Raw genomic sequence first — 26,310 nt, 5'->3', positions numbered from 1 at the left:
TGGACTAATGAAACATTGGACCGTATCAACAGTGGACTAATGAAACATTGGACCGTATCAACAGTGGACTAATGAAACATTGGACCGTATCAACAGTGGACTAATGAAACATTGGACCGTATCAACAGTGGACTAATGAAACAAACGTGAATAGTTTGAGTGGCATTTCCCTTTAAGAACCAGGGAACAAATGAACTCCCCACAAATATCCACAAGGGGCCAAGACAATTCAAAAGGCCTAACAGTCACCACAAATTGCTTCCCTGCTTTTACAAGTCAAATAATTCCATCCAGATTCCCCCTCAAAAAGATAAGACTGAATACAGGACATGATTTGTGCATTTCCCCCAGAATAATATGAACTATATAGAACGTATAGTGTTCAAACAGAAGGGGGAGAATAGGAGGGAGGGGAACGTGTGTAAGGGAATCATTCAGTAACATTTGTCAGTCAAATGCTTCACTCTCTGGGGAATTATGCTACAGAAAGTCTGACCACATGATTATCTATTGACAACTCTCCCACAGACTTCTTGCCATTGCACTGTTCTACTTTGACGCAAGCTACGCACACATGATTTATAATCAACTTATTCAATTGGGTTGCTTTCTATGTTCTGCATATGAATTGCATTTAAACCAAAAAATTAAATATGAGTGTATTTTACGCTGATGAGAAGAACAGTGCTTAAATTGTTCAAACTACAATGGAAACCCCAAAATAAATCAACCTAAAAAGGAGGAAATAACGAAAGATTAGTTATCAGAACAGTACATGTGAACAAGGCTGTGCAAGGCTAGCTCAGTCCTACTGAACTACCAAAAAAATAAAAATTAAATCAACATAAAATAAACTAAAACATTTCTGCACCATCATGTTGAAGGAGGATAGTTCCGAGGTGAAAGTCAATGCCCTTAATAAAAAGACAGAATGATTAGCATGTTTGTGGAGGGAGCAAAACTAATGCACATTTCCAAAGAAGCAATCTAAAATGGACATGAAACTCCCACTGAAAGAAGAGAACGTGCAGTTAAAGTAGAAAGACATTAGCTTGAATTCCCCAGAGACTGCTCCCTGTGCAAACCAGACCATGAGAGTTGGATGCTGTCTCTTGCATCTCTCTGAACCGTACACAATGTATACAAAAGGCTTGTGCCGGGTCGTAATCAGGGCACTCATCGGAAAACTAAAATTAGCATTTCACAATGGACAAGTCCAAGTCGTCCCACCTCCCTGTTTCTGTCCATTTTCTTCCGTTTGGTGACTAATGAACACAACCCAGCTTCATTGAGGGACAGACCAACCAAGTAGTGGCATAACTACATGAAGAACTGTCCTGCCACATTGGCCACGCCCAGGACAATGAGGAGGCTGTGGAAGATGGCCGAGGGCCAGCTGAGCTCCCCTCTACGCTTCTGGGAGATCATGTGGACTAGAGAGGGGAAGACAAAGACCAGGGCCAGGCCACACGTCGCCCCCGAGTACCTGGGAGGAGAAACAGAAAGAACAGATCTATATGGACTCAGCAAAAGAGGGTGAATTCAAAGAGGGGGTGTTACTTTACTGTGAGACTATGGGCTAAACTTGTGAAAATAAAATGTGATAGTGTCAAATCGTGCATTAATGTCAATGGGGAAATTTGAAGGATAATTTCAATGCATTTTTATTTTCCATTTGCAAGGAATACCTTGTTTTTGGTTCTCTTTATCTATAAACATCTTCATAATCTCTCATTTAACCATCTCAGCAGCCATCTTACCTTATAATGGAGCCAATGTTGGGGTAATACTTCGCCATGCAGACACCAGTGCCAACGATGAAAATGTTCAGAGTGAAAACGTGGAAGAAACTAGGGGATAAAGAGATGAAGAATTGTAACATTTTGTAGAAAGCTTGTTTTAACCATCAAAAGCTTCAACACACAAGACTGGCCCCCCTTCCAATGAGGGGTACATTAGCTGGGGTAAAAACTGCAACTAAGAAACATCACCTTTTCACACTAGAACTGCCATAGGCCAATACCCCATGCAGATAGATGTTGTAATTAAAATAAATCTGCGATTTTGAAAGCAATGTCCTCCTTTCCCTGACTTTTCCTATATATCGTTTTATTTTACATTGTGTTATAAAAATTCTGACAGCTGAGCAAAGTATTTAGAGCCTATTTACATTTATTTTCCCCCTCACACCCACTTCCTATCTTAAGGGGTAGGAATGTGCATCTTTAAACACATTCATTTACCATTCTAAATTCAAATCTGCTGCTGATGAGCTCACGAGGTGGGCCTCTCTGAACTGGAGCTGAATGTGTCTGTCTGATGTATGTACAGTCACGGCCAAAAGTTTTGAGAACGACACAAATATGCATTTTCAAAGTCTGCTGCCTCAGTTTGTATGATAGCAATTTGCATATACTCCAGAATGTTATGAAGAGTGATCAGATGAATTGCAATTAATTACAAACGTCCCTCTTTGCCATGCAAATGAACGGAATCCCCCCAAAAACATGTCCACTGCATTTCAGCCCTGCCTCAAAAGGACCAGCTGATATCATGTCAGTGATTCTCTTGTTAACACAGGTGTGAGTGTTGACGAGGACAAGGCTGGCGATCACTCTGTCATGCTGATTGAGTTCAAATAAAAGACTGGAAGCTTCAAAAAGGAGGGTGGTGCTTGGAATCATTGTTCTTCCTCTGTCAACCATGTTTACCTGCAGGGAAACACGTGCAGTCATCATTGCTTTGCACAAAAAGGGCTTCATAGGCTTCATATTGCTGCCAGTAAGATTGCACCTAAATCAACCATTTATCGGATCATCAAGAACTTTAAGGAGAGCGGTTCAATTGTTGTGAAGAAGTCTTCAGGGCGCCCAAGAAAGTACAGCAAGCACCAGGACCGTCTCCTAAAGTTGATTCAGCTGCGGGATCGGGGCACCACCAGTACAGAGCTTGCTCAGGAATGGCAGCGGGCAGGTGTGAGTGCATCTACACGCACAGTGAGGCGAAGACTTTTGGAGGATGGCCTGGTGTCAAGAAGGGCAGCAAAGAAGCCACTTCTCTCCAGGAAAAACATCAGGGACAGACTGATATTCTGCAAAAGGTACGGGGATTGGACTGCTGAGGACTGGGGCAAAGTAATTTTCTCTGATGAATCCCCTTTCCGATTGTTTGGGGCATCTGGAAAAAAGCGTGTCTGGAGAAGACAAGGCACCTAACGAGGCAGCTAAGGTGACGACTCCAGAAACTGCTGAAAGTCCACCCAGACATCAGTAAATTAAACACTGTTTTTCACACGCAACAGTTTTCCATGTGTATCAAGAATGGTCCACCACCCAAAGGACATCCAGCCAACTTGACCCAACTGTGGGAAAAATTGGAGTCAACATGGGCCAGCATCCCTGTCGAACGCTTTCAACACCTTGTAGAGTCCATGCCCCGATGAATTGAGGCTGTTCTGAGGGCAAGGAAGGGTGCAACTCAATATTAGGAAGGTGTTCTCAAAATCGAATGGTTTTCACCATTTGGAAGTTCAGTGAGCTTATTTTTTCTCCTCCTGCTTTGGCCATGTAGTTAGTCCGCTTCGCAAAATGATTGCGGTCTTCGTTATGACATAAAATTAAAATAAATAAAACATGTTTTTAAACTTGACCCTGTATATCTAAAAATGACCATAAAAATACTGATTGTTTAAAGCGAAACTATCAAAAACAATTACTGATGGTGAACCTGAAGAATCAAAATAAAAATCTACTGTAAGCCAGTTCAGCAGGAATAGCCAGATGAGTGGTCTCCGGTAACTTAATTTTATTATGGTAAAACACAATTTTCAACAGCACATAGATGACAATAACCTATAGCAAATTACATAGGTGGTCACTCAACTAATAAAGCCTAATATCCCACAAGCCATTTTAGCATTTGAAAGCTGAAGGTGCTGTGTAGAATTTCAAGATCAGAACAGGCCGTTGATCAGCACGAAGCTGGGCACAGTGCAGCAGTTTGACCAAGCTACTGATATTACCTCAATCTGGTCAGCACAAAGCTGTGCACAGTGCAGCAGTTTGACTAGGCCACTGATATTACCCCAGTCTGGTCAGCATGAAGCTGGGCACAGTGCAGCAGTTTGAATAGGCTACTGATATTACCCCAGTCTGGTCAGCATAAAGCTGGGCACAGTGCAGCAGTTTGACTAGGCTACTGATATTACCCCAGTCTGGTCAGCATGAAGCTGTGCACAGTGCAGCAGTTTGACTAGGCCACTGATATTACCTGGGGTTGTTCAGCACGAAGCTGTGCACAGTGCAGCAGTTTGACTAGGCCACTGATATTACCTGGGGTTGTTCAGCACACAAAATGACTTGTAGATCAATGACTGTGAACACAGTTACATGCTTAGTTCATCACGGAAGGAGAAGACGTCACAGAAGATAGGAAAATACCTTTTTAAGGTAATATCAGCAAAAAACATTTGAGTGAATCGGCAATTCATAACGTTTGAATAGATTTTCTGACCGATGCAGTCATATTTAAAATCAGGCATATTGATGAACCATTACATCCCTATTAAGGTGCCAAGACAAAACGGGCAGCTGGGTGCTGGTACCCAGACGTGAATGTCTCTCTCTTCACTGAATGAATGCTGTCAATAGATGAATGGCTGATAGAAACTGGTAATTGTGCACATGACTTTACAATTACATTTTAATTAACTGAATGATGAAGATGAGGCAGGTGAAGGTGATTGAATTTAGAACAGTGTAATAATGATGAAGGATATTGAACAAAGAAAGCAACTACTGCTGCCAACAGCGTGTCCCCCCTCCCCCTATGATACATCCATAGGTGAGGATGTTTGCTAGCCAGCCATCAATGTGAATAATATCTAGCAAGCAAAGTGAGAGTAGGGTACGAAGAAGAACCGCTGATGAGCATTCTGACTGAGTGACCACAAACATGTCTGCCTGCTGAGGACAGTAAACAGACACACCTCTCCGTGCGCTGCTACTAAATCAGCACAATAAAACCCTTCAGTTTTTTCCGTTCACGAGCATCAACTGTCAGTTTACGGCTACGATCACGAGCATCAACTGTCAGTTTACGGATACGATCACGAGCATCAACTGTCAGTTTACGGATACGATCACGAGCATCAACTGTCAGTTTACGGATACGATCACGAGCATCAACTGTCAGTTTACGGCTACGATCACGAGCATCAACTGTCAGTTTACGGATACGATCACGAGCATCAACTGTCAGTTTACGGATACGATCACGAGCATCAACTGTCAGTTTACGGATACGATCACGAGCATCAACTGTCAGTTTACGGATACGATCACGAGCATCAACTGTCAGTTTACAGCTACGATCACGAGCATCAACTGTCAGTTTACGGATACGATCACGAGCATCAACTGTCAGTTTACGGATACGATCACGAGCATCAACTGTCAGTTTACGGATACGATCACGAGCATCAACTGTCAGTTTACGGATACGATCACGAGCATCAACTGTCAGTTTACGGATACGATCACGAGCATCAACTGTCAGTTTACGGATACGATCACGAGCATCAACTGTCAGTTTACAGCTACGATCACGAGCATCAACTGTCAGTTTACAGCTACGATCACGAGCATCAACTGTCAGTTTACGGATACGATCACGAGCATCAACTGTCAGTTTACGGATACGATCACGAGCATCAACTGTCAGTTTACGGATACGATCACGAGCATCAACTGTCAGTTTACGGATACGATCACGGCATCAACTGTCAGTTTACGGATACGATCACGAGCATCAACTGTCAGTTTACGGATACGATCACGAGCATCAACTGTCAGTTTACGGATACGATCACGAGCATCAACTGTCAGTTTACGGATACGATCACGAGCATCAACTGTCAGTTTACGGATACGATCACGAGCATCAACTGTCAGTTTACGGATACGATCACGAGCATCAACTGTCAGTTTACGGATACGATCACGAGCATCAACTGTCAGTTTACGGATACGATCAACTGAGCATCAACTGTCAGTTTACGGATACGATCACGAGCATCAACTGTCAGTTTACGGATACGATCACGAGCATCAACTGTCAGTTTACGGATACGATCACGAGCATCAACTGTCAGTTTACAGCTACGATCACGAGCATCAACTGTCAGTTTACGGATACGATCACGAGTATAGCCAGGATGTCACACCTCTAATAACAAAACAGTATGTTCATCTGATTCGTAGGCTAAAGGACACTGCACCCGACAGCCGGATCTTTAACAGGTGTTTGGAGGCTGAGAAGCGCAGCAGTTCTGGTGTTAAAACAATACGTGTTCCTTGAGAATGGTGTACAGTTTTTTTAATTCTCTAGGGTTTCTCAACTCCGGTTCCAGGGTTGAGTCATCTAGGGTTTCTCGTCCACTGTGGGACTAGGCTAGGGCCAGTGGGGGCAGATGTTACCTGGGGTAGTGTTTGCCGAAGACCTGGCTCATCATCTGGACACGCACCAGGTAGCCCAGAAGGGGGTAGACAGTGGTCATCTGGAAAAGCAGACAGGTCCGTGCCACAAACACCAGCACGTCACTGCTGGGGAAGTTATCCAGGAAGTTCTGTAGTAAACAGACAAGACAGAATGTCAGAAGGGTGGCAACTGTCATTTCATAACCCCAAACTTAAGGAGTAGGGTGAAGTTGCCCCTAGACGCTGATCTTGGGCCAGCTTTGCATTTTCCCCACTAGATGGTTATGGTTAGGATTGAGGGAGGGGAAGCTGATCCTAGATCTGTACCTACGGGAAACCACCCTGGAGCCAACTCAGATACTTGTAGTCATATAGTGTGTGTGGACACCTGCTCGTCAAACATCTCATTCCAAAATCAGGGGCACTAATATGGAGTTGGTCCCCCTTTTGATGCTATAACAGCTTCCACTCTTCTGGGAAGGCTTTCCACTAGATGTTGGAACATTGCTGCGGGGACTTGCTTCCATTCAGCCACAAGAGCATTAGTGAGGTCAGGCACTGATGTTGGGCAGTTAGGCCTGGTTCACAGTCGGCGTTCAAATTCATCCCAATGGTGTTTGATGGGGTTGAGATCAGGGCTCTGTGCAGGCCAGTCAAGTTCTTACACACAGATCTCGACAAACCATTTCTCTATGGACCTCGCTTTGTGCATGGGGGCATTGTCATGCTGAAACAGTGAATGGCCCCAAATTGTTGCCACATAGTTAGAAGCACAGAATCATATAGAATGTCGTATGGTGTAGCGTTAAGATATCCCTTCACTGGAACTAAGGGACGTAGCCCGAACCACAAAAAAAACAGCCCAGATCATTATACTTTACAGTTGGCACAGTGTAGTCGGGCAGGTAGCGTTCTCCTGGCATCCGCCAAACCCAGATTTGTCCATCAGACTGTCAGATGAGGAAGCATGATACATCACTCCAGAGAAAGCATTTCCACTGCTCCAGAGTCCAATGGAAGCGAGCGTTACACCAGTCCAGCTGACGCTTGGCATTGAGACACTTACAGCACTTATATTTGACCGGGGCAACTCCAGCAGCGCAGAAATTGACAGTGCCCATGTTGAAAGTCTGTGCCACATTGAAAGTCACTGAGCTCTTCAGTACGAGCCATTCTACTGTCAATGTTTGTCTATGGAGATTGCATGGCTATGTGCTTGATTTGATATACCGATCAGCAACGGGTGTGGCTGAAATAGCCGAATCCACTAATTTGAAGGGGTATTCACATACTTTTGTATATATAGCGTAGACATGAGAGTTAAGACATAACTGCTAGAGGTGAAGTCAAAGAAGAGGGGAATAATATCCACTCTGCTCTCCTCCATGTCTCAGAACTTTTACTTGTGTTGTCCAGTTCTTGTCATTTATGATAAAACCCTCTCTCTTCAAAGGTGAAGTGAAAAGCCTTACTGGTTCAATGCAGTCTTTTGACAGAGGAGGGGAGGGGAACGCAGAAAAGATCAACACTCCCACGTATAGGTACGTCAGTCCAACCAGTAGGTAGGCCACAGACAAGTCCCGCACCTGAAATCACAACACAACACTGTTCATTTCATGATAGAACACAATAGACACCACAGATGGAACATATGTTTCTACACCTGAGTTTCTTGCTGTTTGGGGGGTTTTAGGCTGGGTTTCTGTACAGCACTTTGTGACATCAGCTGATGTAAGAAGGGCTTTATAAATACATTTTAATTACATCTTTATTACTTCATTATATAAGGGAAACTTTTTGTTGTTGCTGCTGACAGACAGGCTGGGTGCTGACACAACAGGCTGGGTGCAGCACATGGTCAGCCGTAGGAGGAAAGTAGGTTAGGGGTTAAGTGCCTTGCTCAAGGGCAACAAAACCATAATCAAATAGACTATTCTTCACAGCACTGTTGGTGACCAGGTTATGCTAATATTTAGTCATGCTCACCAGAGTTCAAAGCTTGGCAAAAGAGACAATTGTAGTCTATTTTATCAGGTAAAGGAATTGCTCAAAATCTGCAGGACAAGCATGTGAGGCGTCCAAAGTTTAATTCCAACAGTAACTGGAGTGAGACTAGAGACTGAATATACTGGGGGTTGTGGGTAAGAGAAAAAGGAACAGGAAACAGAGACCACAGCCAGACTTAACAATAGAACAATGGGAAGTGCACCGGGCTCTGGTCAAAAGTGCAGTAGGGAATAGGGTCCCATTTGGGACGTACGATTAGTCTACTCCGTAACGCTGACAAGCCACTTCTTTTCTGTCTCAACAGTGGTTCGCAGAACAAAAAACACTGACACGGTGTGACTAATGTTAAAAAAAAATAGCCCGTTCAGCAAAAAAGTTTAAAAAATACAAATTTTAAAAAAGGTAAGAATGTGTGTGGTCAAATGTTAATGGTTAGTCATACATAACACCAGCAGTCTCAAACTGATGTAATTGGAGAAAAGAAGTAGTTAACGGCCCAGTTAGACCAAACGCTACAGAGCAGTAAGGCATCGCAAAGCTCTCTGTGTGGGTGCATCTTCCAAACAGCATGCACAACGTCACATTGGCTGTTAGCCTATCTAGCAAGACCATCCGTCCTCCAATTGGTTACTGCGCGGTCACGTCACTGCTAATTTTGCTAAACTTTGGACTTTGATGAGTTGATTGGACTAGCTCATAGTCGCTAACAGTCATGTCTTGTTCACCCATTGGAAATAAATTGCATTTGTAGACTGTTTTCATTTACAGACATAAATGTAAAATAATAAGTTATTTTAAGAACTTTTCACAACACTAAGTCACCTTACATACAAGAAAATCAGCAGGATAAAAAGCTAGAAAATCCCATTAAAAATAAGTATATAAAAGAACACTAAACATAATGACAGACTATCCAGGAAAGTGAACTAGATGGAGGATAAAATCTAAGTCAACAGAGAATCTGGGTAAGCCTGTGTGAAGAGGTGCGTCTTTAGTGTGGACTAGAATATGTGTATGGAACGTGAGGTTCTGACATGGAGAGGGAGGGCGGTCCAGAGCTGGGGAGCTGCACTGCTGAAAGCCTGGTCTCCCATAGAGCGGAGCCTGGTGCGAGGGAGGGTGAGGAGGCCAGTGTCAGAGGAGCACAATGAACAGATGGTAGTGTTGGGGTTCAGGAGGCCAGTGTCAGATGAGCACAGTGAACAGGTGGTAGGTAGTGTTGGGGTTCAGGTGGCCAGTGTCAGAGGAGCACAGTGAACAGGTGGTAGTGTTGGGGTTCAGGAGGCCAGTGTCAGAGGAGCACAGTGAACAGGTGGTAGTGTTGGGGTTTAGGAGGTAAGTAAGGTATGTGGGCACCAGTCCAACTAACTCACGTTGTTCTCCTGGTGTAATGGAGACACAACCGCTAGCGTGGCCAACTAACTCACGTTGTTCTCCTGGTGCTTGTTGCTCTTCATCAAGGTGATGATGCAGTTGTGGATGAAGAAGGCCAAGGTGAGAACACCAGTCAGCTGAGGGAACAGCAGCCTGAATTCTGGGGGGTGGACACACACACGTTACTAAGTTAGTTGCATGAATTAACTTAGAGCAAATAAGGAGGGGTCTGTCATAGTTAACTTGACATGTTATCCTATTGATTTGTAAAGGCCTGACCGCAAACTAAGGTATCAATCTACCCAGACATTCAAATTGAACAGGAAAAGGCACCAACTGTCTGCAAACACTGATTAAGATAGCATTGTTGTTTAATGGGCAGACAATATCCAAGGTATTTTGGGGTCAAAGTAGTGGAAAAAAAAAATCACTGGGCCGCCTCATCGTAAACAATAACATCGTGATTCATCATTATCGGCACCTATTTGTATACAATTACATCATCAATCACCTTTGCCACCTTTTTTTCATAAACAATTCAATCCTAGTCATCATAATAATTTACCTGGAACGTAGAACTGAGTGGATTCTAACCAGTGGAACTCCAGGTGAAAGCCCAGACGAATAGCCTTTAGTGTGACCAGGATGATGAGGTAGACCACAGATATGGTGCCTGAGGGGGGGGGTCAATAGAGATCAATGAGGCAATAGAAGTCATACAAGGCAGCCAGAAAACAGAGACACCAAACAATGACTCTCGTCAAGCCGTTCACTTCACTTTAATAAAAAGCTGACTGCTTTTTCAGAGTCAAGCCATTGTTTGCATGCCTCATTGACAACAATGAGCAAAAACGACTACTACTTTCACTAGCCATAGCAAAAAAGGTTATATCATTGAACTGAGCTTTCATTAACGATAAAGAGACAAAAAAACACAAAAAACTTGGAAAATCCATAATAGCTCCTCACAAACATAAATAATGAATGTATAAAATGCATAGATGTTATACCTTTCTCCCAAAGTGTACAGTTGAACTCTCCTTTGGTGGAAACTCACTCTAACTAATGCTTACACCTAACCAATGCTTTCAAACCATGAAAAGGGAAAGTGCAAAAGAACTGGGACTTCGCTTCAGTTAGCATAGACCAGCTCTTAATTCTGGTCCCGGGGACATCTTTGTTTTTGCCGTGACACACCCGATTCCTCTACTCAAAAGGTTTGATGAGTTGATCATTTGAGTCAGGTGTGTAGTGCTAGGGGGAGGAAACTAAAATGTGCACCCCTTTGGGTCCCCGGGACCAGGATTGAGAAACACTGGCATAAGCTGTTCCTCCAGTCCTTACCCAGGAAGGTGAAGCGGGCGAAGAAGGAAGCAGAGCGGAAGTTGAGCAGCGGTAGCAGCAGGATGATGAGGTAGAATGGGATGGTGTTGGTCTTGCTCCACCAGCGGTCGAACACGGCAGTGTCTGACGTGTCGTTGCCGTAGTTGTTGGTGTTCAGGTAGAGGCCGCTGATGCCGCTGCTGCAGTTCCCTCTGTGGTCCCCCGTGTCGGGGAACGGGCAGATCACTGGGGGAGGCAGATGGGTGTTAGGGAACGGGCAGACCACTGGGGGAGGCAGATGGGTGTTAGGGAACGGGCAGACCACTGGGGGAGGCAGATGGGTGTTAGGGAACGGGCAGACCACTGGGGGAGGCAGATGGGTGTTAGGGAACGGGCAGACCACTGGGGGAGGCAGATGGGTGTTAGGGAACGGGCAGACCACTGGGGGAGGCAGATGGGTGTTAGGGAACGGGCAGACCACTGGGGGAGGCAGATGGGTGTTAGGGAACGGGCAGACCACTGGGGGAGGCAGATGGGTGTTAGGGAACGGGCAGACCACTGGGGAGGCAGATGGGTGTTAGGGAACGGGCAGACCACTGGGGGAGGCAGATGGGTGTTAGGGAACGGGCAGACCACTGGGGGAGGCAGATGGGTGTTAGGGAACGGGCAGACCACTGGGGGAGGCAGATGGGTGTTAGGGAACGGGCAGACCACTGGGGGAGGCAGATGGGTGTTAGGGAACGGGCAGACCACTGGGGGAGGCAGATGGGACAGGACAAGGGTGCGGTACTTTAGGACAGAGTTTAGTTTGCCAATGGTTGGCAAAAGCACAATCAGATCTGGGACCAGGCTAGAGGATGGTGACTATAGAACAAAACACTTTTGCACATCTGAACGTATCGTGATGGAACACCGAGACAGATGCGTAGGAGATTCAAAAACAAAAATGAAAAGTTGTTTGTTTGGCAAGTATACACAGTGTGCGGCAGTCATTTACATGATTGTCTATGGGAGAGAGAGGAGCGAACCAGAGCAGGCTATGGGAGAGAGAGGTGCGAACCAGAGCAGGCTATGGGAGAGAGAGGAGCGAACCAGAGCAGGCTATGGGAGAGAGAGGAGCGAACCAGAGCAGGCTATGGGAGAGAGGAGCGAGGAGCGAACCAGAGCAGGCTATGGGAGAGAGAGGAGCGAACCAGAGCAGGCTATGGGAGAGAGAGGAGCAGGCTAACCAGAGCAGGCTATGGGAGAGAGAGGAGCGAACCAGAGCAGGCTATGGGAGAGAGAGGAGCGAACCAGAGCAGGCTATGGGAGAGAGAGGAGCGAACCAGAGCAGGCTATGGGAGAGAGAGGAGCGAACCAGAGCAGGCTATGGGAGAGAGAGGAGCGAACCAGAGCAGGCTATGGGAGAGAGAGGAGCGAACCAGAGCAGGCTATGGGAGAGAGGAGCAAACCAGAGCAGGCTATGGGAGAGAGGAGCGAACCAGAGATTGGATAGTGACACATAAATGACACATGAAGAACGAGTCTCACCTCTTTCTGACCCGTTGGTTCCAAACTCTGTATCGGACATGCTGACATTATGCGCATAGTCTGTAGAAGGTGGAAACAGATTAGTAGCAGTTCAAGGTGAACAAGGTAACTTTTCAGAAATCCTTTGGTGTGTGAATACTGGTGAAACACTAAATGATGGTTCCTTTCTACTTCTGAAAATGGAAATAACGTCAAGTTTGTATAGTTCTCTAAACTCTGTTGTAAATCACAGTATTTGTACTATAGGCTATATTTTGTATAATTGAGAATATGAATTACAGTACACAAATGTATTTAGTTTATAGTTATGACTTACTGTAGATGAATTTGCCAGTGTTGAAGAGGAAGTTGGACATTAGGACCCAGTAGACCACCATAGCACCAATGAGTGACACCATGGAAAACACCAGACTGGACCACTGGCCAAACTTCCCAAAGTAATATTTACACACGTCAGGGAACTCCCAGTCTGACGTGTCGATATACGCTGCAAAAACAGAGACAGACAAATAGGATGTGTGTTTCAAGTCATTAACAGGGGTGGACAATGTAAGGGTCCCCGAGGGCCACTGTCTACTGGTTTCCCACACATTCTGTTTTTTTTTTTTAAACATGAAACAGCGTGAAACAATCACAACAGGTAGAAATGTAATGTGTACAGCTGACATGGCTCACAGTTCTACATGAAACATTTATACCTGATCTGCACAATACATTTCTATCTGAAAATTCAGTAAAGTCACCCCCTCCTGAACAGTCCCCTGGTACCATGTGATTTTAGCATTCAGTTCTATAGAGACAAAAGCAGCAGGGTCGCCTTCAGTACAGTGTGCAACGTCGAATTCAACGGAAACGGTACTGAACGACCAGTTGAAAAACATTGTGATTATGGTGACCCAGAAGGAAGTGACCATATGGTGTGCTGCACGTGTTTTCCGATTTTCAAAATGGTCACACCCATATTGATCAGGCCACACCCACCGCACAGGACCCAAACGTACCTCAAAGGCTGTTGAAGAAAGGTGTGCACCGTTTTGGGGAAAAATATCGTTCAGCAAAAACCGCCCCGTAATATAGCAAACGTTGAAACAAACTGAACGCACCCCAGGGTGGTGTACTACTGGCATGCAGTGCATTCGGAAATAATTTAGACCCCTTGACTTAGTCCACATGTTGTTACAGCCTCATTCTAAAATGGAATAAAAAAATCCCCTCAATTTACACACAATACCCCATAATGACAAAGCAAAAACAGGTTTTTAAAAATGTTACCATATTTATTACAAATAAAAAAACTGAAATATCAAATTTACTTAAGTATTTAGATCTTTTTCTCAGTACTCTGTTGAAGCACCTTTAGCAGCGATTTCAGCCACGAGTCTCCTTGCGTATGACGCTACAAGCTTGGCACGCCTGTATTTGGAGAGTTTCTCCCATTCTTGTCTGCAGATCCTCTCAAACTCTGTCAGGGTGGATGGGGAGCATCGCTGCACAGCTATTTTAGGTCTCTCTAGAGATGTTCGATCGGGTTCAAGTCCAGGCTCTGGCTGGGCCACTCAAGGACATTAGGAGACCTGTCCCGAAACCACTTCTGCGTCATCTTGGTTGTGTGCTTAAGGTCATTGTACTGTTGGAAGGTGAACCTTTGCCCCAGTCTGAGGTCCTGAGTGCACTGGAGCAGGTTTTCATCAAGGATCTCCCTGTACTTTGCACATTCATCTTTCCCTCGATCCTGACTAGTCTCACAGTCTCTGGCGCTGAAAACATCCCCACAGCATGATGCTGCCACCACCATGGTTCACCATCAGGATGGTGCCAGGTTTCCTCCAGATGTGACGCTTAGCAGTCAGGCCAAAGAGTTCAATCTTGGTTTCAGCAGACCAGAGAATCTTGTTTCTCATGGTCAGAGTCCTTTAGGTGCCTTTTGGCAAACTCCAAGTGGGCTGTCATGTGCCTTTTACTAAGGAGTGGTTTCCGTCTGGCCACTCTACCATAAAGGCCTGATTGGTAGAGGGCTGAACAGATGGTTGTCCTTCTGGAAAGTTCTCCCATCTCTACAGAGGAACTCTAGAGCTCTTTCAGAGTGACAATCGGGTTCTTTGTCACCTCCCTGACCAAGGCCCTTCTCCCTCGATTGCTCAGTTTGGCCGGGCAGCCAGTTGTAGAAAGAGTCTTGGTAGTTCCAAACTTCTTCCATTTAAGAATGATGGAGGCCACTGTGTTCTTGGGGACCTTCAATGCTGCAGACATTTTTGGGTACCTTTCCCCAGATCTGTGCCTTCGACACAATCCTGTCTCGGAGCTCTACGAACAATTCCTTTGACTTCATGGCTTGGTTTTTGTTCCGACATCCACTGTCAACTGTGGGACCTTATATAGACAGGTGTGTGCCTTTTCTAAATCATGTCCAATCAATTGAATTTACCACAAGTGGACTCCAATCAAGTTGTAGAAACATCAAGGACGCACTTCAGCTCAATTTCAAGTCTCATAGCAAAGGGTCTGAATACTTATGTAAATGAGGTATTCCTGTTTTATATTTTTTTATAAAATTGGCACAAATTTCTAAAAAAAAACTGTTTTTGTTTTGTCATTATGGGGTAGTGTGTGTAGATGAGGGAAAAAAATATTTTATCAATTTTAGATTAAGGCTGTAACGTAACAAAATGTGGAAAAACGGAAGGGGTCTGAATACTTTCCTCTCATGCACTGTTCTAGAACATGTACTGTAGGCTTGTAAAACAGTAAAGTACTGTCCCACGTGTGACTGGGGTTAAACTGCCTGGCTATGACACTACTCAGCGCACCATGCCCCGAGGTGCTAACAGTAGCATGCTGGTGTGACAGCAGCCTCATCTACACTGGGCAACTGCAGACAACTGCTACTCTACAATGTTCTACAGACAACAGCTACTCTACACAATGTGAGGGGACAACAAGGCTGTCAATCATCCCATGTCACATAACTAACCTCTCAACAGTCTGGCACTTACCTATACAAAGTTTATTTTTTTTTTTAAGTAAACTTGTGACAGATTTAATACGATCACAACTGTTGCTGAAATAAATACCTTCAGGGCTTCTGGCATCAGACTTGTCAATTGAAAGCAATACAATTTGAACTCTAAACCAGGGGTGTCAAACTCTTTTTGACCTGGGGCAGCATTCAGTCTTCACCGAAGTCCGGAAGTGACGCACTTAAAATGTATTATATTTCCTTGCCGTAAAATTTGAACAAATAAAAAAAGGCCTCTTATCCATCACTTCAATTTGATGCTCCCTGACTGTCTAGCTTTGTTTCGATGGCATGACTGTTAGCTAGCTGAACAGAGTGAAGACTATACATGTAGATCCATTATTATTTATATAGCTTCTATATGGTTTTAGTCATTTCAATGTCGATTAATAATTTATTTATTTTTTTAAATATAAATATATATATATATCATTATTTGTTTTACTAAAACCACCCGTGGGCCAGATGTTTGACAGCCCTGATCTAAACACTTTTAGACAGAGGTGCAAGAAAGACACGTGAGGGGCACCGTCCCACATATACAAGGGTAGGGGAAACACTTAAGTCACTGCTGATGGTCTTACGTATTGACTTGGGTGATTTTAGCACTCTGAGACAGCAGTAGAGGGTCAGCAGACCCATAGAGATCAGGAGGATGATGCCCAACGTGAACCCTGCCTGCAAGTAGAAGAGACAGGTCAGTGGGAGTTGGCTACGCATTACACTTTAGCCTGGTCCCAGATCTGTATAACCATGTTAACTATGACAAAATCAGTAGTAGTAGTTGGCGAGACAGCACAAACAGATCTGGGATAACGTGGGCTATTACTTACAGTGTTGTATGGTAGAATTGCAATATGACTATTCAGTTAGGATAGAGAAATGAATCACAATTACCTGTTTCATCCCCCCCATGGTATACTGAGTATAGATGAATTACCTGCTATATCCCCCATGGTATACTGAGTATAGATGCATTACCTGCTTTATCCCCCATGGTATACTGAGTATAGATGAATTACCTGCTTTATCCCCCATGGTATACTGAGTATAGCTGCATTACCTGCTATATCCCCCATGGTATACTGAGTATAGCTGCATTACCTGCTTTATCCCCCATGGTATACTGAGTATAGATGCATTACCTGCTTTATCCCACATGGTATACTGAGTATAGATTAATTACCTCAAGTCTATATCCCCCATGGTATACTGAGTATATGATGCATTACCTCTCTTCCCTCTGCTTTATCCCCCATGGTATACTGAGTATAGATGCATTACCTGCTTTATCCCCCATGGTATACTGAGTATAGATGAATTACCTGCTATATCCCCCATGGTATACTGAGTATAGATGCATTACCTGCTTTATCCCCCATGGTATACTGAGTATAGATGAATTACCTGCTTTATCCCCCATGGTATACTGAGTATAGATGCATTACCTGCTTTATCCCCCATGGTATACTGAGTATAGATGCATTACCTGCTTTATCCCCATGGTATACTGAGTATAGATGAATTACCTGCTTTATCCACATGGTATACTGAGTATAGATGCATTACCTGCTTTATCCCCATGGTATACTGAGTATAGATGCATTACCTGCTATATCCCCCATGGTATACTGTTCTAGTATAGATGCATTCTCTCCTACATTGCTATGCTTTATCCCCCCCTTCTGATGGTATACTGCATGTATATCCGATGCATTACCTGGCTTTTCCTCCCGGGATCCCCATGGTATACTCCTCCCAGAGTATAGATGCATTACCTGCTTTATCCCCATCATGGTATACTGGAGTATAGATGAATTACCTGCTTTATCCCCCTGTGCCATGGTATACTGAGTATAGATGAATTACCTGCTTTATCCCCTTCATGGTATCCCCTGAAAGATTTAGATGCACTACTGTTCCACTGGAGGTCCCAAACAAAATGGGCAAATGCACTTTTAAATGTAAATGTAAATTTATCTGAGTATAGATGCATTACCTGCTTTATCCCCCATGGTATACTGAGTATAGATGAATTACCTGCTTTATCCCCCATGGTATACTGAGTATAGATGCATTACCTACTTTATCCCCCATGGTATACTGAGTATAGATGAATTACCTGCTTTATCCCCCATGGTATACTGAGTATAGATGCATTACCTGCTTTATCCCCCATGGTATACTGAGTATAGATGCATTACCTACTTTATCTCCCATGGTATACTGAGTATAGATGCATTACCTACTTTATCCCCCATGGTATACTGAGTATAGATGAATTACCTGCTTTATCCCCCATGGTATACTGAGTATAGATGCATTACCTACTTTATCCCCATGGTATACTGAGTATAGATGCATTACCTACTTTATCCCCATGGTATACTGAGTATAGATGCATTACCTACTTTATCCCCCATGGTATACTGAGTATAGATGCATTACCTACTTTATCCCCCATGGTATACTGAGTATAGATGCATTACCTACTTTATCCCCCATGGTATACTGAGTATAGATGCATTACCTACTTTATCCCCCATGGTATACTGAGTATAGATGAATTACCTGCTTTATCCCCCATGGTATACTGAGTATAGATGTCCCCATCATCGTGTTCCATATGGCAAAACTAAGAGGAGAAAATCCTCATGGTTATTTGGATTCATACAATTAGACCAGCTACAGTACATGTAAACCTGTCAACTTGATGTAGCGAGGTAAGATAATAAACCTACATGTAAACCTGTCAACTTGATGTAAAGAGGTAAGATAATAAACCTACATGTAAACCTATCAACTTGATGTAAAGAGGTAAGATGAGTACAGTGTCATATTTTTTTACAGGCATTTAGCACCATGCAACTAATCTATGGAGCAAATATCAGTGGTGATGGTTGAGCGCTTACATCGTGATGATGCTGGGGTTTTTGGCCCCTCCGTCCCCTCCAGTCACTTTGAAGGCCATCCCCAGAGGACTGTACACGTAGAGCTCCTCTTGACAGGGGATCACATGGTCTGGAGGGCTCTGACATGGGGGGGAAAAATAGTTTTCTGTTTGGTGCCTAATGAACATGATCCAGGGCTGAATCAACAACCACCTCACTTAGTAGGGGCTAAGCTCTAACCAAATCAATAGGATTTCAGAGTCTAAATGTACACACAGACGGTCCAGTGACCTGTGCTTTGCAGCCACAGCAGAATGAAGCTACATTCCAAGCATTATTGATTAAAGGGTCTATCCTAAAGGGTCTATCAGAGCACCAAACGTACACGCACAGCAGTGTTCTAGAATATAGGACCGTTGGCTTTCATACTTTTCAAATTCTCAACACATTCAAATGAATAAAGGGTGCGTATCGGCGATGGGTAGGTTGGGAATTGTGGGGAGGTGCGCAGTCGGGCTGTGCGTCCCCCACGGATGGTGGTCTCATAACCACATCACAATGGGATGCCGGACTACTCTCTTTAGGTAGTGGTGCTATTCTCTGAAACCTCACAGGTTATGGTAGTGGATGATCAACTGCTTGTCTGAAAGCGGTCAATTTGAAGCGTATGGGTGTAAAGGCGTCAGCATGCTTCAGTTTGGCCGACGCCTAGATGAACCAATCGAGTGTGTTTACATACATAAGACACTTTCACTTGAAATACTTGGGAAAAGCGGCAATAGTACTTTGTCCATTTTGAGATGCTGGAGCCAGTATACACTTCCTCAAAATAGTCTGAATGAATCTAAGATAACAACAAACAAAACAAAAATCTATCATTAAATTTTGCTAAGGAAGAACAGTTGCACAATTTTACATCTAACTAAGATGTTTGGTGCAGTATTTCTCAATGAAGAAATATGAATGAATGATGCATGTCTCTGGAATGAAAGACTTATTGAAGAATCCCTACTGTTGACCAATCACAGACGAACTAGACTTAGACTTAGACGTAGACTTCGGCTTGCCTCGAGGGGGGAAAAAAAAGTGTGTGCCGGAACAGCCCAAAAAAACTTTACCGAAGTCCAAAATGTCACAAAAAGTCATCATGACACATTCAAACTCTTCCGAACTGTTTCGCCTTGGAAGCACGCCTTAAGGTTATTGACACGGCCAACTGTTGTTAAGAGACAAAACAGGACTTTTATTCGCCAGAGTGGCGGAACTGTGTAATATGCCATACCAAAACCATTCTCAACAGATCACTGCAGGAAAAATGAAGCCATTGACAATTGCTTGTCTACTCTCCCAATGATTGTCCTCTCAATTGGCACGCAATTCTCCACAGTATACAAGTGGCATGAACACAGGTTCCTATGTGCAAGCTCCCAGCTTCACGTGTACGGGCTGATGGATTGGGTGTTGATGAATACTATTTAAACCACTTCATATACAGCAAGTATGATCAATAGGAATAATACTAATAATATGCATCTACTAGTCTTAAAACAAGTGTGTATGTGTGTGCATGTGGTGAGTGTGTGTGTGTGTGTGTGTGCACGCATGTGGTGTGTGTGTGTGTTGTTCCAGAAGTCTGTCAGTGTGTGTGTGTAGCCTACCAGCAGTCTGTCAGAGGAGGCAGTGAGTCGGCTATAGTAGTGCACTCTGCTGCTGAGGACAGAGGCCTCTGCTGACACCCTCTCAGAGGGCTCATTCTCCACTATATTCCGATGCTCCACGTGGAAAGGCCTGAAGACAACACAAGCAGAGACATATTAGGCTAAATGACTTAAATAGTTTACTGTAAAATGATCCACCTTCTTTGGTTACATGGATCCAGTTTGAAAACTTTTTTAAAAATGCTGTATTTTCTTGGAGAAACCCACTGACCTAACATGTGAATATTGGTGAAAGCAAGGGAGTGAAACCATGCCTATCCACACACACTTACAGTACAGATCAGTGATTATCTCAAAGAAGGGAACAGGGAAGGAAACATTTGAAAAGGTATTAGATGGAACCAGGTCCACGCAGTACAATACCATAATGGAACAGCCCTGATTAAATGAGCAAGAAGATTATTTTCTAAGATTTCCAGAACCAAATTACACAACCTTTCCTAAAGCATTGGTCAGGATTTTGCCTCACAAACGTCCCATTCCACACACACACAGTATGACCGTCCTTACATAATGAGAGACCGGTACACATTAGACAGCAGTGATGAAAACACTTGTGTACTTTGTCATCCCACAAAACAGATTCTACTGACATCAGAAAAGCATTGTCCAAAGCAGTTAAGCTTGATAGTTAAATTGCTCATAAAAGACTTGACAAAATAAGAAACATTGACCTCTCCAGTCCTACATTTCTTTGTGCTGTTGCAGTGTCGAGGAGGAACCTACTAGTAAGCATTTCATTGGACGGAATATCCCATACACATGGTGTAGTTGGTGCTGCAGCGTGAAAAACAATGTCTCCGGGTTCTGGGATAAGTCTACAGCAAAGCAATGCTGCATCTTTCTAATAAATCAAGCTATCACCTTGTTAGAATTTGTGAAATACCAAAGTGGATTAATCCACTGGATGCCTGGGTTGTGATGCGGCCTGAAACAATCCCTGGGTGAAGTGAGGGCACAGAGGGCATGCTGTTGACTTCAAACACTGACAGATCATTACTCTTCTGAGGAAGCAGAGTACGGGTTGACCGCCTTCCCCTTTATTGTGTCAAACCAAACTGTGCTGGCTCTGATACTAATGGTGAATGGTAACCAGACCAGCTCGGCACAGCTTGGTTTGGCTTGGCTCGGTTCGGCTCAGCTCAGGTAGCCTAGTGGTTAGAGCGGACTAGTAACCGAAAGGTAGCTAGATCGAATCCCCGAGCTGACAAGGTAAAAATCTGTCGTTCTGCCCCTGAACAGGCAGTTAACCCACTGTTCCTAGGCCGTCATTGAAAATAAGAATTTGTTCTTAACTGACTTACCTAGTTAAATAAAAGGTTAAAAAAAAAAAAAAAAAGTTTTAATAAATTGTGACAAGACTGTTACACCAGGAACTAACCAAGTTAAATAAAAGTTAAGGGCTTCTCCTGGCTAGTAAACAACTCACTGGCATGCTGGGGGTCGCTGGGCTAATGTGCACAGTAGATTCACATGCAGTCATCACTCCCAGAGTGGATCTATATGGCTTTAGAAAAACATTTTTGGCACTGTGCCATGTGAAAGCAATGCTAGTTCCGATTGTGTGGCACATGAGCGGTCAGTGATTAACTTGAATTAACCTGTCAGGTTAGAGATCTCACTTGAATTTACAGATGGAAGCTTGAAAATATTGAGTCAAACCATTTGTCAGTTAAGTTTCGGATAACAAATGCTCAATAACAGACAATAAAATACAGGTATTATTATAATCTTATCATACAACGTTCATACAAAAAGCTGTGTAAACTTTTTCCGTCAGATTTTCCGCTGTGAGGTACTCCAGCGCAACCAGTACAAATGAGATTATGAAATAGCCTACCTCCTTGCCCCTCGGTCCAGTGAATCTGTGGAGCCTTTGTCTGTGTAGCTTCCTCTACACACTGGGTCCAGTAGTGGTTTACTGTCCCCTTCCATGATGCTTTAAATCAGTGCCTTAGTCTTCACCTGAGTAGAGAAGAACAAAAAAATCATCAACATTTTAGATTAAAAAAAATAAAAAAAGGTTAATACCACCAACTTATAAAACTAGATACATCCTTTAAAGCTTTGTGGTTACAGCTTGGTTTCTCATTGCTTCACAAAACACTTTCATTGATAAAGAATTACTCCTAATATGCCCTCCTCAGGAATATCCGTTACTGAGCTGCCTGCTACTGCATGACTCATTAGGGGTCAGAGGTGAGAACTCACATGCCACCTAACCTCGAGCGAGGACAATCCAACAACAATGCATGCCGCTCTCCATTTTGATCAGGGGCTTGTGGCGAACAATTTAATACAGCGAAACCTCTGCCACCCCGAAGTGGACACATTTTTGCACTGGCCCATGGACTACTCCAACTAGTGATGATTATTAGATTGGCCTATCATTGATTACCTCTATTGTTAACTAAAACAGTGGACAAAGCCTTATGATGTCATGTAAGAAGAGTACTTTTAGAGTCCAATGGTACTGTAGCAAATCTGTATTGGCTACATTAAAATCACACTGATTGGTCATTGTGTTGGGTTGTGACAAATGTAATCCACTTACAACAAGTAGGCCGGCTGTAGCCTTTAGCCAATTAAAAAGAACATTTTAGATTGCATTACAGTAGACTAGTCTAACTCAGTAGACTAGTACCCCAGTTAAACATGAGAAAAGAGCTGTTGTTAAAACATACTGAGAGCATGCATGTACAACTATGTAGACTAACTTGCAGAACATATGCCACTTCCAGGAAGTGTCAGTTCACAGCTCTGTCTTACGTTCCTAGCGAGGGAGACACACGTACTCGAGGCTTGGCAGTGACAGTGACACACTTAAGGTAGCCAAAATGCCACTGTATCTTATAACAGAGCAATCTTATCTTATCACCAGTGTCAGATTAAGCAATAGGACAAATTAAATATTGTTTAAGGCTGTTCTAACAACAAGAACTTAAAAAACATGACCTACAAACAGCTCAACAGTGTTCCCCCTATATTAATTTAGCAGTGGTGACCCACATACAAACTTCTACCGAGACTTTTAAATGGATAATCATTCGCTCAATGACTAGAAGGAGTGATTAATACCTCTGAGGGTTTTGAGCTTGAGGTAGTCACCTCATACAAGTACTTGGGAGTATGGCTAGACGGTACACTGTCCTTTTCTCAGCACATATCAAAGCTGCAGGCTAAAGTTAAATCTAGACTTGGTTTCCTCTATTGTAATCGCTCCTCTTTCACCCCAGCTGCCAAACTAACCCTGATTCAGATGACCATCCTACCCATGCTAGATTACAGAGACGCAATTTATAGATTGGCGGTAAGGGTGCTCTCGAGCAGCTAGATGCTCTTTACCATTCGGTCATCAGATTTGTCACCAATGCTCCTTATCAAATCAAATTTTATTTGTCACATACACATGGTTAGCAGATGTTAATGCGAGTGTAGCGAAATGCTTGTGCTTCTCGTTCCGACAATGCAGGACACATCACTGCACTCTATGCTCCTCTATAAACTGGTCCTCTATGTACACCAGTCGCAAGACCCACTGGTTGATGCTTATTTATAAAAACCCTCTTAGGGTTTATCTGAGATATCTATTGCAGCCCTCGTCCTCCACATACAACACCCGTTCTGCAAGTCACATTCTGTTAAAGGTCACCAAAGCACACACATCCTTGGGTCGCTCGTCTTTTCAGGTTGCTGCAGCTAGCGACTGGAATGAGCTGCAAACAAACACTCAATCTGGACAGTCTTCATTCAAAGACTCAATCATGGACACTTACTGACAGTTTTACATGATGTATTGTTGTCTTCTTGCACTTTGTGCTGTTGTCTGTGCCCAATGTTTGTACCCAGTGTTGTGCTGCTGCCATGTTGTATTACTACCATGCTGTGTTGCCATCATGCTGTCTTAGGTCTCTCTTTATGTAGTGTTGTCGTGATGTGTGTTTTGTCTATATTTTTTATTTTTTAATCCCAGCCCCTGTCCCCGCAGGAGGCCTTTTGGTAGACCATCTAACTGACTTGCCTACTTAGATACAGGTTAAATAAATAAAAAACAATGCAGTTCAAGAAATAGAGTTAAGAAAATATTTACTAAATAAACTACTGTTAAAAAAAAGTTACGTCCTAGTTGATATTTCTAGAAATCAGATGATTTCAAGGTACAGCTCAATAGAGCAAGGTACAGCTCAATAGAGCAAGGTACAGCTTTTTTTTCTCCCACAGTTGTTTTCAAAAAGTGACTTTATATTGGTTTCAATGTGGGGATACTATGCACTTTTGTTTCTCTCTTTAAAAAAAAAAAAAAAGATTTTACCCCCTTTTCTCCCCAATTTCGTGGTATCCAATTGTTAGTAGTTACTATCTTGTCTCATGCTCACTGTGTTAAGAAGCAGTGCGGCTTGGTTGGGTTTCGGTGGACACATGGCTTTCGACCTTCGTCTCTCCCAAAGTTGTAGCGATGAGACAAGATAGGAGCTACTAACAATTGGATACCACGAAATTGGGGAGAAAAGGGGGTAAAAAAATTAAAATATATATAAAAAATAATTTATATATAAAAGGCCTAGCTTTCATAAGAAATATACCTATAAAATCAGGGAAGTGGTGAACTGGAATTCGAATGAATGTTGCATGCATGAAGGGGGTCAGTGGAGTCACATTATGTGGTTTTACATCTCCATTTTACCTAGATAGGAAGCTTTTGAAAAGTATTGTCAATTGGTCAAATATAGCACAGTAGTTATAGGTAACTAATAAAATGTTGGGCCATTTAGCAATTGGTGGCCCTATGCAGAGTGTAATATTCATATATGGCTAACAGTCCTGGATGGGAATGCAAAACATGTTTTAATTTTTGCTTACGAGCAATCACCGGTTTTGCAATTTTACGACAGTCCCTAAAACACCTGCGTGTTAAAAACAGTATATTGCCTAATTTCCCGTCTGTTAAGTACGGTGTTCTACTATCGGTTAAAAAACAAATGGTGTTTCTTGCGCTCTGCAACAATATGATACTAGATATATCACACTCATCTTCCGTCGGAGAGCAATTTAGCTCATTTAGTGGGCAATGTTTCATTATGAGAAACAGCTACTATAGCTTGCTATGTTATCAATAGCAATTAATTGATATTACATACACCGCATACTTACTCAATAGGCACCTAACCAAGAATCTCGTTGACCACCTATGACATACCTAGCTAAGGGATAACAAACAAAGTGGGGGGGTAAAAACATATGAATGTTACCTAGCTAGCTAGCTAAAGGAACGTTAGTAGCCAGATAGTGTAGCGAGCCAGGGGGTGCTGGTTATTTGAACACAAAACAGCTTCTAAAACAATTGAGCTAAATAAACCTTCTTACCTCGAGGTTGTGTTTTAGTCCAGCTTTGCAAACGTATCTACTACACATTATAAAAATGTCTGATACTCACCTCCGGAGGCTGTCCGTCACCAAGACTACTTGTCCGAACGTACAGTTTGAAAAAGAAAACAACACGAACGTGTCATGAACATTCTTCTTCTTCTTCTATAATATTTATAGCGGTCCGCAAACAAATGTTTGGTGCATGCCGCCACCTACTGTACAATCCATTATATATGGTAAAATATGATACAAAATGAGGAAAAAGTTCAATTACCCTGCCAACTATTAACCGTCAATAATAGTTGTACCCTATCTAATCCTACACCCGGTCGACGGCCTTGGAGGACAGAACACTACCCCTCATCCAGTGGCGGTCACTGCCGTTTAAGATGAGGGAGGACCAGTGCGACTTGGACAGGAGCTCACCAACTCAAATGTCCAGTCCACTGCCTGAGCTCCAGGTCCTCTTATAAAACATTAACTTAAAAGTATTGTGGAGCTCCTGCACCTAAATGTAAACAGTACTGGCACCCAAAAGGAGTACCGGCACCTATTTCAGTCCATGTCAAGCACAGAGAAGGACAAAAAAATTTAATGGACATGGCCTT

The 26,310-nt window shown here is 43.3% G+C and overlaps 1 protein-coding gene across 2 annotated transcripts; it reads right to left on the bottom strand.

Annotated features, from left to right (window-relative positions):
* Positions 1 to 25,875, bottom strand: slc38a9 (solute carrier family 38 member 9). Of its 2 annotated transcripts, XM_065017228.1 has the most exons (15): positions 25,770 to 25,875; positions 22,176 to 22,300; positions 20,276 to 20,405; positions 18,639 to 18,757; positions 18,298 to 18,361; positions 16,311 to 16,404; positions 13,027 to 13,197; positions 12,711 to 12,770; positions 11,202 to 11,426; positions 10,423 to 10,530; positions 9,911 to 10,017; positions 7,949 to 8,062; positions 6,477 to 6,625; positions 1,761 to 1,850; positions 1 to 1,486 (listed from the first exon to the last, which is right to left on the bottom strand). In XM_065017228.1, the coding sequence occupies exons 2-15, from the start codon at positions 22,268 to 22,270 to the stop codon at positions 1,321 to 1,323; spliced, it is 1,692 nt and encodes a 563-aa protein (XP_064873300.1). In that variant the 5' UTR covers positions 22,271 to 22,300; positions 25,770 to 25,875; the 3' UTR covers positions 1 to 1,320. The 2 variants fall into 2 exon arrangements, with proteins under 2 accessions (XP_064873300.1, XP_064873301.1); XM_065017229.1 differs by lacking the exon at positions 11,202 to 11,426.
* Between the last annotated feature and the right edge of the window lie 435 nt (positions 25,876 to 26,310).

The sequence above is a fragment of the Oncorhynchus nerka genome, linkage group LG4, assembly GCF_034236695.1.
Source record: "Oncorhynchus nerka isolate Pitt River linkage group LG4, Oner_Uvic_2.0, whole genome shotgun sequence".
Taxonomy (NCBI): Eukaryota; Metazoa; Chordata; class Actinopteri; order Salmoniformes; family Salmonidae; genus Oncorhynchus; species Oncorhynchus nerka.
Note: the sequence above shows the minus strand (reverse complement) of the source record. Positions and strands in the feature narration are given on the sequence as shown.

Excerpts from the sequence above, each read along its gene's own strand:
- slc38a9 (XM_065017228.1), bottom strand. The coding sequence starts at position 22,270 with ATGGAAGGGGACAGTAAACCACTACTGGACCCAGTGTGTAGAGGAAGC. Across the intron at positions 10,531-11,201 it reads CGCCCGCTTCACCTTCCTGG|GCACCATATCTGTGGTCTAC; the intron begins GTAAGGACTGGA and ends CCCCCCCCTCAG. Across the intron at positions 10,018-10,422 it reads CACTCAGTTCTACGTTCCAG|AATTCAGGCTGCTGTTCCCT; the intron begins GTAAATTATTAT and ends TCCACCCCCCAG.